General features: G+C 43.8%; 1 protein-coding gene across 1 annotated transcript; it reads right to left on the bottom strand.

Annotated features, from left to right (window-relative positions):
* Nucleotides 1–25: 25 nt before the first annotated feature.
* On the bottom strand, nucleotides 26–13,574 carry ccdc30 (coiled-coil domain containing 30). The gene is made up of 27 exons (XM_076094528.1): nucleotides 13,369–13,574; nucleotides 12,162–12,344; nucleotides 11,918–12,038; nucleotides 11,424–11,613; nucleotides 11,238–11,334; nucleotides 10,988–11,065; nucleotides 10,333–10,489; nucleotides 9,835–9,906; nucleotides 8,936–9,051; nucleotides 8,719–8,846; nucleotides 8,362–8,554; nucleotides 8,017–8,115; nucleotides 7,517–7,645; nucleotides 7,206–7,343; nucleotides 6,846–7,024; nucleotides 6,482–6,749; nucleotides 5,580–5,681; nucleotides 4,991–5,161; nucleotides 4,524–4,733; nucleotides 3,971–4,128; nucleotides 3,662–3,827; nucleotides 2,951–3,072; nucleotides 2,621–2,762; nucleotides 2,358–2,494; nucleotides 1,893–2,010; nucleotides 1,658–1,722; nucleotides 26–1,441 (listed from the first exon to the last, which is right to left on the bottom strand). The coding sequence occupies exons 1-27, from the start codon at nucleotides 13,378–13,380 to the stop codon at nucleotides 1,234–1,236; spliced, it is 3,759 nt and encodes a 1,252-aa protein (XP_075950643.1). The 5' UTR covers nucleotides 13,381–13,574; the 3' UTR covers nucleotides 26–1,233.
* Between the last annotated feature and the right edge of the window lie 676 nt (nucleotides 13,575–14,250).

The raw sequence follows: 14,250 nt of genomic DNA, 5'->3' as shown, positions 1-14,250 counted from the left end.
AGGGGGGGGGGAACAAACATTACGCTGATTTATTCACTTTTATTTATGAAAATATTTGTTTAAAAAAGTATTTACATGGATGCAACACAAGTCAAAGTTTCTTGTCGATTAGATGTCTGTTGCAAATAGGCTTTTGTTATTTGACGTGTTCACGCAGCAGCAGGATAAAGTTCAACACTTCATGATTTCAGGCACATTGTAGACAAAATAGAGCACGCTTTCCACACTGTACAATACTATTATTTACACTAAATAGTACTAGTTCATGTGTATTTATTTCCCACACATCTCTTCGTAAAAGGGTGTAAGTACTTTCTGAATGAGCGTCCCTGGAGGAAACTATCGAGGTTGACCAATTATTTTAAAAAATGATTAATTCTGACATTTGGCCGTTTTAAAATTACAAACTAAGAAGCAAATTGTAAATACTGGAGTGGCTACACGTCACATGCAATAGGCAAGCGAGTGCACAATATGAACGTTATATACTGTATGACATGAGTAAAAATGCGCTAAGATTTTTGACACAGTAAAACCATAGACATACAACACCATTGGCATTTCTTTCACTGAAAACACTGCCAGGATTAAATTCAACTCAGAAAAACACGTACTATTGACATACTGCTACATTTTCCACTACAGTTTACAAACTGTAAACACGAGTAAAACTTCTCATAAAGTGCTCAGTTTAAACTAGTCTCACTCAAACCTCCCTCATGGAATGTCTTTTAGACATTCACTGTGCTAGTGTGAAGTACATTGTCTTATCTTGTACCATTACATTAAAAAAATATATCGTCTTTTTCGTAAGCCAACACAAGGCTTTGAAGCATTCTGATGTGCCACGTGTATAGCTTCCAAATTAAATCTTCCATCACGTTCGGTTTCCTTCTACATATGTCATAAAAATTGACACTTGCACAGGCTTTTTTTAATAAAACCACCAAATGTTAATTCTGAATCTGGATCAAAAAAAAAATGCTGGCAAGCCGAACAACAATCAGCTTTGCAATACAAAAGAGATATCACCCTGGGCAGAGCTCCAGTGGGAGCTCCCATTTCATTATTACTGCCTTAAAACAAGGATTATCTATTATCCTCGATGTTTTCACTCCTTTATTCTGACTTTCGTCTCCAGTGGAAGTGGCGGATGCTTTAGTACAACCCAGGACGTTGACTTCTAGCACATATCCTTGCTGGTAGCTCGCTGTTGAAGACACCTACCACCGCTCACACCCGGTCACTGTTATAAGAGCTCCCATCTGTGCCTGTGGTGTCTGGAAGAACTAACGGTGAGGTGAGGTTCAGGTAGCTCTGCTCTGACGGTTGGTGTGTGGAGACAGACGCTCGAGTGCCGTCCGCCGCCGCGCGATCGGACACCTTCACGCGGCAGATTGCATCAAGGATCTCGAGTGGGTCACACGAACCGGACGTCAGACTGGCAACACAGACGTAGAGAGAATTGGCAGAAAATGCACATACAAGCATCCACCGATATGTAAACCTATCGATGTGCGACATGACGAGAAAATTAAGTTAGGAATTCTTTGATGAGCTTAACAAAGCTGTCGATTACTTAAGCTGCAGCACAAATTACAAATGTCAATCAACAATCATCATAACGAAACAATTAGTGGTCTCAAACCCACCTTACCTCAGCGTAGATGTATGCAGGAAGCTATCACAGAGACTGTCAGAGGGGAGCGCTTTCTTGGCATTCTGTTGGGCATTTGCAACATTTATGATCATTAAAAAAAAAAAAAAAAAATACAATTAAAGAAGCCACACGTCACTCAGCTGTGATGTAAAATTATTATAAAACAATATATAAAACCTGTGGATTTCGTGTGGCATGTCCCATTAAGGCATACAGATGTGTATGGCGTTACCTCCAGGCTGTAGGATGATTGGACGTTCCTCAGGGCGCGCTCTAAGGAACTGACTTGGTTGGAGAGCTTCAGGATTCGATCCTGAAGTTGTCTGTTTTCCACTTCTAAGATGTTGACCCTGGAACACAGATTAGTGTTCACACTCACTCACAAAAACAAGTCACCCAATGTGGCCTTCATGGCCTCGCCAACACACGGAGGTTAATGACAGTTTTGGTTGACAATGAAAAGTGTAAAACCCATGAATCTTTAGCCTTTGCTTTAGTAGTTTTCCTTGACAATAATCTTTAAAGTCTTTGTTGAGAAAGGTCGCAATCTACAACTGTACCAATTAAATAATTCAGTCAAGTTAACATATGTTCAGCAATCTGATATCCAATCATAACACCTAATTTGCCCCGTGAAAAGAAACAGCGGCAGGTATGAGTGTAAAAAGTTATTAGTCAGTGTGATTCATTAAGATACCTGTGTTGGACGGTGGAGGCGGTCCTCATGCCTTTGCTGCCCATTTCCTCTGCCTCGCTCATCTTCCGCAACAGTTCCCTTTTCTCCTCCAAGAGCTTCTCATTTTCCTCCGTCACTGTATGGATCCTGTCCTTCTCCTGAAGCCACCGGGGAGAAATAAACAAAAACAGGGATACTTTAGAAAAGATTTGTCTGGCAAGTAGAGGAACTCTGACAGCGTTCTGCGTCATGTGTGTGTGTGTGTGCGTGTGTGTGTGTGAGACCTTGTCTGAGAGGCTGGAGGCCATCACCAGGTCGTTCTCCAGTTTCTGGATGTTGCGATCCCTCTGGGCAGTCTCCTTGAGATACTCCTGCTTGGCTTTACGCAGCCTGATCTTGTGCTGACTCTGCTTTTCGTTGTACTTTCTGGTTGGTGGAGCAGAAGAAAATTGACCTCAGGCAAAGCAACTACTTCTCCAAGTGTTGTAATTACTGATAACGCTTTAACCTTGTTCAGCTGATCAGAAAGTACATGGTAATGTGTTAGCCAGGGTACCAGAGTTCATTATATTTCAATGTAAATACCTATATTCATGCGTGTGTGGGCGTCTCACCTGCCGTGTGCATCCAGTTGGAGGAGAACTTGCTGCAGCTCCTCCTGCAGTCTGTCACACTCCAGCTGACTGGCCATCATGTCCTCCTGCAGTCTGTGGCTTGACTTCTGGCTGTCTCTTGCCTGAGGGAAACATGTAAATACATAAAAGATAAACATGGCCAGCAGTTTGATGTGAGGACTGTGTATACTGACTTTGTAAAGATAAAAAGATAAAAGTCAAATAGATTTGAAAAATCCTGATAACACATTTCTACAATCAAAAAAAAAAGATTCTATCCCACTTTTGGGAATTTACTGGGTTGCAGCTACTGACTGAACTCTTGAGACCGCTCAAGATTTGAAGTGGAGATAAAGCAACAGGGCTGGTAGGCGGTACACAAATTGTTTTGGGTATTAGCCGAAAAAACTCCCACTTTATATTACACTTCTATTAATTGAAGTTGTGCTTAGGAAATACAGAAAGGCAAACTCTTTAGTCAATGAGTCACAAGAAGAATAAAATAAAATCAAAGAGATGATGAATAACAAGTTAGAATCCTACATTGAAAAGCTGAGTAGAGGCTGAGAACAACAATGGATATAAATTGTGAATCACGTTTGATCAAAACTTTTGTTGTGATGTGAAACAGACATTAAGACTGGCGTCTCTGGTGTCCAAAACCCTGCAGTACCAATAACATCTGCCGAGCTGTTCTACACTGTTCCTTACCGCCTCTCTGGCCTTGCTAAGCTCCGCCTCCAGGATGTTCAGACGGGTGACCAGCTGCTGGGCACGGTGGCTGAGCTCTGTATTTGTCCGAATCATGGAGGCCTCTTTCAGCCTCAGGGAGCGCACCTGCTGCTGCAGCTCCTCGTCACGCTGCTCTAACAGCTTCCTGAGATAGAAATGGAAGAAAAGATGGATAGAAGGATGAGCAACAAAAAGGAGTGCCTTGCAATGCTGGTAATGGCACTATTACTACTACTACTGGGACCAAGTCAAACTGGACAGCGTCAGCAGCACCGCAATTTGTGCAACCTGGTGATGTGCTCCTCCTGCTGCTGGGCTCTCAGAGCCAACAAGGCGTCAGACAGATCCCTGCTGTCCCTCTCCAGGCGGCTGCTCTCTCCGGCCCGGGCTTCCTCCACGCGCAGCTGGTGCTGGACGCTCTTAAGCTGCAGCTGCAGCTCCAACACCTGTCATTCCAACAGAGCCACAGGCTTCACTCAGTGTGACACACAGATACCATGAGCTGCCAACCTCCCATCATTTCCAGAGTACCAGAGTCCTGAAGGTGTTTGACACAAATAGTCTATAATGTTGGTGAACAACTCAGAGAAAGAGCTACGCCACGTGAAGCACAACACATCTCTACTAAATGAATGTCCCACGGTTTCTTAACCTCAACAAGAGAGGAAAAACTAAGGAGTCAAATCCTCTGGTGTCTCTGTCACAAAGCCTAAAATTGGCAACCTATTGTCACAAAGCTGATCACCAAATAGCCCCGTTACCTCTGGGTTAACCAACCTAACTAGTTGGGATTTGTTAAAAAAGCACCAGATTCGACACCAGATGAGATGAAAGCTCTGACCTTCCTGTCAGCAGCAATGAGCCGCGCCCTCTCGGCCTGCAGGTCCTCCTGCAGACCGGTGGTGGTGCTGAGGTTTGTAGAGTTGCGTGCCAGTTCCAACTCCAGTTCCCTGATCTTCTGCTGCTGCCGTTCACACTCAGCAGCCTGTGTGCGGACGCTCTGCTCCACCTGGACCAGCTTGGTCTGGACCTGCTTCAGCTCTGCACAAAGCTGAAGGAAGCATGTGAAGCACCAGAGCATGAGCCCAAAACAGATGCTTAACACCAACGTAACAGCTATTCGGACAATTACAGCTTTTTGTATGGCACCTTTTTTAAAAGTTAAGTTACAGTTTCACATTTGCTCATGGTGATTATCATTTTACAGGGAGATGACTGGGTAACGAAGAGATCGATTTAGATGGCGATTATGTAATAAATGTCAGAGGCATTCAGGAAATTCCAACCGCGCTGTACTTAAATACCAACTTTGAGTTTTTCCTGGTCCAGCAGGGTGTTGTGTCTCTTCAGGTCCGTGTTTTTCTCCTTCTCGTAGCGCAGCTCTCTCTCTGCTGAGGTGAACAGGCTATGGGTCCTCTGCAGGTCCTGCTTCATCTGTTTAGCCTCCTCTGCCTTCTGGCTCAGCACCGAGTCCTGGGACTGAAGAGGGAATTGTTGGGATGTGTTTAACCGTAAGGGAGGACAGATAAATAAAGGCTAAGCTAAGCTTGTTTTGTGGCTGCTGTGAACCACCAAGCCAATCCCAAGTGCCCTCGATTTAAATGAATGAAAAGTTAAATTCTGTAAAAAGCATGATGTAGCACTGGAATTGGGTGACCTAAAGTTTTTGTTAATCATCAGCATTTATTATTAATATTAAAGAGAGGAAGAATGCCAGAAATGCTCAAATTGCTGCTGCCTGGGCCGAAGTAAAGCAATACGAAGACAATTATGTAATAAAGTGAAACTCAGAAATACTGAATACAAGGAGACCGTGATTATTAGAGATTTTAAAATTGAACTGCAGAAACAGCATGGCTATCTGGGCACGTTACAGGTGAGTTATGATCATGCATACCTTGACCCGAGCTTCCAGTGCCAGTTGGTGCTGAGAGGCCAGCTGCCGCTCCTCCCCCAGCTTGGTCTGCAGATGATTCAGCTCCTGCTTCACACATGAAAGCTACAAAGAAAACACACACATATACAGTATGCATAATACATGATTCTGGCAGAGGAAATTCCCTCTCTGCTCGCCTTCCTCTACAAGCAGGTCAAAGGTTAGGATCAGCTTCAGTACGCAAGCTGGTGGGAACTAGTGTCTCACTCAAGGACATAAAAACTGGACAGCTGCACGTTGAACCAAGGCTGTCATGTTGAAAGACATCCTCTCCACTCTAACCTGTTACCTCAATTACTGAGCTTCTAAATAATCAATACATATGGAGCTTTTTACAAACCAATTTAAAACTACCAAAGGACATTTAATCCAGTTACCTCCAGCTGGTACAAAACGCAGCTGCTCGGCTTTTAACAAAAACTAGAAGATCATAACAGCCCTGTTTTAGTCTCTATTCACTGGTTACCAGGCAGTTTTAGAACTGACTTAAAGATTTTACTGATCACCTTTAAAGCACTTTTCCTCAGGCAGGACTCTGCTGGCTGTTCCTGAGTCCCAGCTCAAGACTAAAGGTGACCGGGCTTTTGCGGTCAAGGGCCCTCAGCTCTGCAACTATAGCTGCATGAGTGTCTGAGGCTTGCAGAATCATTGGCTTCTTTGATATCACTTCCCTAAACTGATCTTTTCAGTAAAGCCTTTTATTTATTTTGGCACACCATTGTATCTTCAACATGTCTTATTTGTGCATTTGCCAGATTTGAGTCCTGAAATGTTTTCATCCTGGTTCGAACATGTCAAGCACTTTGTAAATTAGTTTTGAAAAGCACATAAAGCATACTTTAAATGTATATTGTTATTATTACCTGATCCAACCACTCCTCCTTGGTCCTCTCCACTGGACTAAGCCTAGATTCTATATGAGCTGTGTGCTGTTCAGGCTTCTGGCTGCTAGTAAGTGCTTCCTTCGTTGAGCAGAGTTGCTCTTGATGCCACTCGAGCTGCTCTGTGAGGCGCTGCATCTCAAGCTCCAGTCTCTCTCTTTGCCCCTCAGCTGTCAGCTTCTCCTGGACACTGGAGCTCAGCTTGGCCTGGAGCTCGGCAGTCTGCAGCCGCTCAGATACCATCTCATCCCTGGAACATATGCAAAGTTATGCAAAAACTGAGTAAGCTCCGGTGTGTCATGGCCGGTCACAGGATAGGACTGGCCATTGTACATGATAGAAGTACCTCAGGGCATTGTGTGTCGTCTGGAGGCTGCTGAGTTCAGCAGTTAGCCGGTCAGCCTGCTCCTGCAGCTGGTCAACCTGAAGCCTGCTTTGCTTCTTGTCCTCCTGGGCTCGGTTGCTGTCCTTGTAGCTCTCCAACTCGTTGCCGAGCCGGCTGTGGGCACGCTCCATCTGGGCCACCTGTCAGGCAGACAGGCAAAGACGGGAAAGTAGTCAGAAACTCATTTTAGTGGTGCAAATGTGGAATTGATGCTGTAAATTGACATATTTTAATGTTGTCAAGTTCATTTTCTTTTACTTCCTCGATTCAATAATCATTTATCCCTATCGCAGAGCAGGCAGACTTGTAAAATCAACAAACCTTCTCCTCCAGAACTGCTTTTTCCCCCTTGACTTGGGTTAGGCTCTTGATGAGTGTTTTCCCTTGTTGGCATTCTGTCTGAAGGCTCTTGACATCAAGTCTCAGCTTCTTCAGCTCTCGCTCACCTATCTGCAAAGCCTTTAACGTAGAGAGTGAGGGATTTTAATAACGTATCTGTGTGGCTTGTAACTCTAGATTTTGTACTCACGGACTAAATCTCCTGAGCTGAAAATTGAATTTCACATAAGTGTGTAGCTGTGGTGTTATTGCTTTCTGTCAGACAAAGCATTGGCTATGTGTGTTTTTTTTACCTCCTTGTCTTTTTTGAGGGCGGCCTGGGCAGCACTGAGGTCCACCTCCAGCTGTTTCCTCCAGTCCTTCTCCTCAGTCAGACGAGCCTCTAGAAGAGCCAGTCTCTCCTGGCTGCTGTCCCGTAGGTGCTTCACACGTGGTGTCAGGGGAACACAAAGCATCTTATAGGTTGCACTGAGTCACAGAATCTGCAGGCTGATGCTTAAAGTTTAGGCTCATTCCTCCTTTGACTGTACAGTAAAACCAGTTTCCATTTTATTCTATTTGAGTCGAAATTACAGTGACGTCTATTGTCCTGTTGCTGCTTACATTTCCAAAAAAAAACAATTAAATAATTACACCTCTTCGTGCTCTATTCAAATCTGTGTAGTTGAGCTCATCACAAGCCGTAGTGTTCTTGCTGTGTTAACAAACCACTGTGAAATGAGCACAGAGGAAACATATATGATATATATACACAACAAATATACATGATATTCAAAAGTGAGTAATGTCTTACCAGCTGCAAGTAGGACTCAGTGGTTTTGACCTCCTCGCCATTCTTCAACATTCTTTCATGGACCTCCTGCTTCTTCAACTCTGCCTCCAGGGCCTTGATCTGCATTGACCAGTTAAGAGTATTACTCATCCATTCGGGAGATGACCGTTTCCAAGACAGGTGCTAGACTAAATTATACTGGATGAGTTCTTATAGTCAAGGACTGGCATTAGTGAATGTCTGAGACACCAGCTTTCTTCACCATCTCAGGTGAAATGTCTTAAAACTCACATTTAGTATGTTTAGTAAATAATCCGTCAATCTTCTGTTTGATTGAGAGAATGTATTTTTAGCGCTGCTTATTACCCTCCTGTGTAGTCCCTCTAGTTCTCCCTCGTGGCGATGCCTCGTCCCCTTGCTGGCATTCTGGGCCTCCCCTAGCAGAGCCTCCAGCTCTTCATTCCTCTCCCCCAGCTCATCCAGATCCTCGCGTAGCCTCTGGAGTTGCCGTTGCAGATCCCTCATCTGAATAAGCCTGTCTTCTACCGCCTCATGACACCTGACAGAGAACGATGGTGATGATTTTAAGTCGGAAAAAGCAGGTGGGATAGTCTCAAAGAATGCCAACATTCATTTATCACACTATCAACCACTGCTGAGCTGCTGTAACAACTGTATTTGCCGGGTGTGGGATAAATAAAGATGAGAAATGAATGTATTTACCGTTTGTGAATGTAATCCTCGTCTTGTGTTGAAGAGCCAGACAGATTGTTTTGTTGTTCACTGCTTATGCATTTGTCCTTTTGATCGTCTTTGGTCACAACATCTTGGTCTGCGTCATTTATTGCCAACTGGACAAACACAACACCAAACAATGGCAAGCTGCTGCAACAACAGTAGAAGTTTTCAATTCAATGAAGAAAATGAGTGAAATACCAACCTGGTCCAGGAGTTTTTTATTTTCAGACTCTGAAGTGCGGACTCTCTCCCTCAGAGCTCTGTTCTCAACGTCTAGCGTGTCATTCTGCTCTTTGGCTCGCTGCAGCTTCATCATATCTGTGAAAAGACAAAAAATGTCATCTTGTTTTGCCTTTTCAAACCATATTATACAATGTTACACATATACGGTATGAAGTAACTATGATGATAATACCTATAGAACACTGTGGTTACAAAGGGAAGGAGATCAATTTGTTAAGAAAGTTGCTCAGCACGTTAAAAATGTGCTTTTTCAGTCCGTAAAGCAAACCGCATGAAGCATTTTAACTAACTAATGGAACATTCTGTTGGGACTAGTGTTACATTAGTGACTTTGTGCATCTGTCTGGTTATGCGAGACTGTTTTCTTGCCAAATGTCATCCAAAACCATGGATGCATTTGGTAGCTGCTATAAGATTTGACTCAGTAAACTGAAATATTCAGCCAAACCACTACAGTATGAGGGAAAGGGATACCAATATAATCAGACGTTTTCCTCCAGCCTAATATGAATATAAGGGGAATAATACAATGCCCTGTTCAAGTGTGCAAGCCAATGGAGGGGGATATACAGTATAAAAGTCATAGTAGGTAAATCACCTTCCTAATCAGGTAGCATTTGTACTAGTAACCTGTAGCAAAATGAATTACATTTAAACTTTTAAATTAACCTAAATATGAAAAAAGTGTGTTGAAGCATTATATATTTTCCTTTTCTTAAGCACAAACAGAACAGTAATGTCCAAACAATATCCAACCAGAATTTTTGAATAATAAAATAAAATCTCCAAACAATGTGTCTGGCGTTAACGTCACACACTGAATGGCAGTTTTCAAGTTCACACCCAAGTCTGTCTCACCACAGTGTTTCAGTTTGTCCACTTCCTTCCTCAGGTTCTCTACTTCTTGGACCGTTCCTTGAAGCTCAGATCCTGAGATTATAAGCATATTTTTTATTCTATAAAGCCAAGAATATGTGTTCTTCTCATTCATGACTTTTATAACATTTATTTTCATATGCTGTTAATGAAGTCCTGCAGATTGCTAGAACACACTAGTTCCACATTAGAAATTAGCCTGACAACAAAAAATATTGACATATGAGTTGGGGCAAGACATAAGAAGCTGCTTTATATGGACGTAAAAATATTTTAAAAGGTCAGAGGCAGCCAGCTGGGTAGACCAGAGACTGCAGCTGCATTTGAACATCTGCATGTTTTTTCCAACCACCTAATTCAGCAACAGTGTGCAAAACAAAATACAAAACTTTAGTGTATAGTCTCAAGAAACATCACATCAAAATCTAACCCAGACTCACAATTCTTTCAGGGATACATACTGCAAGTCTTGCAACATACCATTTTGGTCGAGGTTGTTGTTTTTGGCGGCATCCAGCTCGTTGGTGAGTCTGCGAATATCCTGATGAGCCATCGCCAGCCTCCTAGACGCCTCTTCAAGGTCCCGCTCCAGCCGCTGCCGCTCATTTCGCTCCTGGGAAATCTGCTCACCGTGGGCCTGATGCAAGAGAACGAAGCACGGACGGTAAGAGTGGGAGGAATGCAACAGGAAAGAAGATTGGTCGTTCGGCTGGAGATGCAAGTGTCCCAACATGCTGATGTAAGAGACATGCACTCAGAGGCTGAGATGCATCGTCACCACAGGCCTGGTAAGGAGTGAGGGCAATGAGTTATTCTCTTATACGTCAACATTCTCCTGCGCAGAGACACCAGTGGGACAAAAAGTACACATGCTGTTACCTGCGACATGCCATTACTGTTCCACCCACTCCGAGCACTCGTCAGTTGTTAGAAAATTACATTCACAGACGCGTTACTGAGACAAGCGATGTCGTCCGCATCGTATTGGTCATGCAGGTATCGAAGCACATTGTCAGCGTGGAACGCATTTCAAAATGTAGCAACACTTTGAAACAAGCCTGCGATGCCCTCTTTATCGCAACGTCAGTGTTAGTTACTTAGTTAGTACTGTATATGCGGTGAGGGGGAAACCTACAGGGGTAATATTGTGTTTGCTCTGACCAGACCTGCGCAGCCCAAAGAGCTTCTTCCATGGACTCTGGGTTGAACACTGCTGAGAGGAGAGACCCATGTGTGCAGAATCACAACAGACACTACATAACTATCACGTGGTAGCCCTGTCCTTTAACTGGAAACAAAATATTGTTATTTTCTTCACAAATTGAATTCAACCTAAAGTTATACAGACCTGTAACTCAGCTAAGGCACAATGGCGGTCACCTCACCTTCGTCAGATTATCATGGGTTTTCTGCATATCCTCCCTCTGCTGCCTTAGCTCTTCTCCCATCGTGTGGCGAACATGCTCCTGTCCAAGAAAGACACTCACTTAACCACGTCTATATGGTCTCTGTATCTGCCCTGGATAACCATTACATTGATATTCTGAGGAAACTGAACAGTTCTGATGTACGTAGGTGGGTGTTTTACCTGGTCGACAGTGAGGCTCTGACTTTCCAGTCTCCTCTCAGCCGCCTCCAGCCTCTCCAGAAGTGTGGTCCTCTCCACCAGCAAGTAAGCCACCTGCTCGCTGGGGCTGCTCAAGCTCATCTCCCCGAGGTCCTCCAGAGCCAACATCTCCGCCAGCTCCTTGCTCTGAATCTCTGGAAGAAAGGGTTTGTTCACTGGTCAGAGGTTAGTGAAAAATCATTGCAGACAAGACAGAATAACAACAAAATAACAAGTTGTCGCCATATGGCAGAAGATTTAACACAAACACAAGTAAAAATACAACTCAGATAGCAGATCCTTTAATATATTCACAGGCACAATTTTAGAAACTGTAAACTACGGTGTGTTTGAAAATATCCATCTCAGGGGCTCTGGAGAGCCAGGCAAGGCTACAAGTCAAAAGGAAAGAATGCCAACGTTCTATATTATATAGTATTACATTTATATTGAATTCACCTTGATGTTGTGTGATCTGGTTAAGCTGTTGTCGCAAGTGATCATTGTCTCTCTCATAGTCTGAAGTCACACACTCTCGCTCTTCCAGCATCCCTCGAATATGTTCAACATAGCTTTCCACCTGACGGACAAAAATCAAACTGCTGACGGGAACTGACAGACCATTTTGAGCAATTGGCAAAAGGTATGATAGACTGGAAGCTTGGGAGCTTTCCATCATACGCATCAAACACCCGGTGTTCACCTCCTTCATTTCACTGGCCTGCTGGGTACGTACGGTCTGCAGCTCTTGGGTAGCTGACTCAAGCGTTGCCTCCTTAGCAAGCAGCTGCTGCCACAGGTGGCGCTGCTGCTCCTCCACACTGGCCCCTGGGGGCAAGCCATCCTCCTGAAGCCGCATAGAAATCTGGTCCAGCTCTGTCCTCACCTGAGAAACCCAGAGGAGGAGCTGAAGGTTTTGTGACCGGATATCATATCTATCACATACGCGTTGAACTGTTATGTTCAGCTGCAGCTGGTAAAATGTTGGAAAATAAAGGAAATCCCTCTCAGTACTGTGGGGAATCAAGAAGCACCCACAAATTAGGCTCGTCAGTGAATGAGTGTTATTGGGTACCCTGCATGTCATAGCAGTTATAACATGATAATATACTTCAACTCAAGTGTCATGAAGCTAAAGGCTGATACAATTTCAAAGCTACATGTGCAAAAATGTCCTTAACGTTTATGCTTTATGCGGTTGTATACTGCTACAGGTTGTTTTTTAATATGTGACACGCTATGACAACTGCAGCACAATGAGCTAAATAGTCGTACTTTTGCACTTGTGAATTACTTACTTTTGCCAAAACAATTATCCAGCAAACTAACCTGCAAGCAATAGCATTAACAACAGTGTTCAACATCAAGGTGGTCAGTCTCGCTGAAAGCTGATCCGGTGTGTGTAACACACAGCAGAAGGACATCACAACATCAGAGTGGCATGCCAGCTCTAAACACCTGTTGCTGAATTCAATACTGTAGGTTGTAAGGGCTTGTAACCTGAGCAGCCCCCCCACCCCCCACCCCCATGCAGCATTCAAACTACTCCTGGAGCGGTCCCTGCTCCAACAACATGCAACATATTGCTAGGTATCGGGTCTCGTGTGCCTGTTGTACTTAAACATCACAGAAACTGGTATATGATCTTGCCTTCGTGGGACAAATGGCTTAAAGATCAGACATTAACTACAACCACCTGGCTATGGGTGCAAGATGTATACACTACAACAGCCACTTTTGCATCTTTCATTTTTACAGTAACTTATTCTTGTTAAATTGCCGGTAGACAAAAAAGCATCAGAGATCAACAAAACAGAAGCTTTGTTCCGGTGTTGAACACTGGAACAAAGCTACTCAACAGTGACTGCCACCATGTTATCTGTAAGCAAATGAACAGCTGTGAACGTTACCTCATGATCCATGGTCAGACATTAACTTTGATGAAGCAGCATCTGTGAATGATGAAGTTCTGATCCCAAACAGCAATTTAGCCGACGTGGTATCCAATAGAACACGAGTCGGTTTGAAATGATGCAGCAAAGAACAGCAAATCTTCAAACTTCATCACTTCCATTGTTGTTGCAGTTCATCCATGACAACGGCTCTTGTCCTGGAGCTCCCCTGCAAAACAACGAGATGCTTTTAAACAATGCTTTCAGGTCATGTTGAGACTTGCAGTCACACGTTTAGAGATGAGACAGTCTCTAGTTTAGACACAGGCACACTTCAGTTTAACAGCTGAGTTATATTGCATCACCTGAGGCTATGCAAAGCGTCATGATGATTAGCTATGTTTGATCTACTGCAGCCAATGTAATCAGGAGGAATGTAACAATATGGGTGACACTTCCATCATCGAAGCTTGCGCTTGCATTTGCATTTGCAGTTGCATTTTGCATTTAGCAACACAATTTGTACTTCCATGCAATGTGCACGGTGACGCTGCAGTAAGTAACGAGTCCCCCCTCATGTGGAGTTTAAAATCTTTGCTTTCCAGCTACCCATTCTTCCCAAAATGTCTGACGAGGAGGAGCAAACGAGGGTTTGTGCAGAACAATAGCCACTTGCATTCCTTTTGGCCACGCAAGCTCACTTGTCCTAAAGATATGGTTAACGCTAACTTATATTAGCATATTTGCTGACCACGTCGTGCTACGACAGGCTGGTAAATAACCAGCACCGGCACCTGTGATCACCCGCAGCCCTGCGTAATTAGTTAAAGTTAGTTTCAAAGTTACAATTGGTTTAGTTTACGTTCAGCTAACGCTAGCTCGCTAACGGTAGCCATAGCT

The sequence above is a fragment of the Anarhichas minor genome, unplaced genomic scaffold (assembly GCF_050575085.1).
Source record: "Anarhichas minor isolate MPS153535 unplaced genomic scaffold, ASM5057508v1 ptg000003l, whole genome shotgun sequence".
In the NCBI taxonomy this organism is placed as follows: Eukaryota; Metazoa; Chordata; class Actinopteri; order Perciformes; family Anarhichadidae; genus Anarhichas; species Anarhichas minor.
Note: the sequence above shows the minus strand (reverse complement) of the source record. Positions and strands in the feature narration are given on the sequence as shown.

Excerpts from the sequence above, each read along its gene's own strand:
- ccdc30 (XM_076094528.1), bottom strand. Across the intron at positions 12,039-12,161 it reads AGGCCAGTGAAATGAAGGAG|GTGGAAAGCTATGTTGAACA; the intron begins GTGAACACCGGG and ends TTTGTCCGTCAG. Across the intron at positions 11,614-11,917 it reads CCAGATCACACAACATCAAG|AGATTCAGAGCAAGGAGCTG; the intron begins GTGAATTCAATA and ends CCTTTCTTCCAG.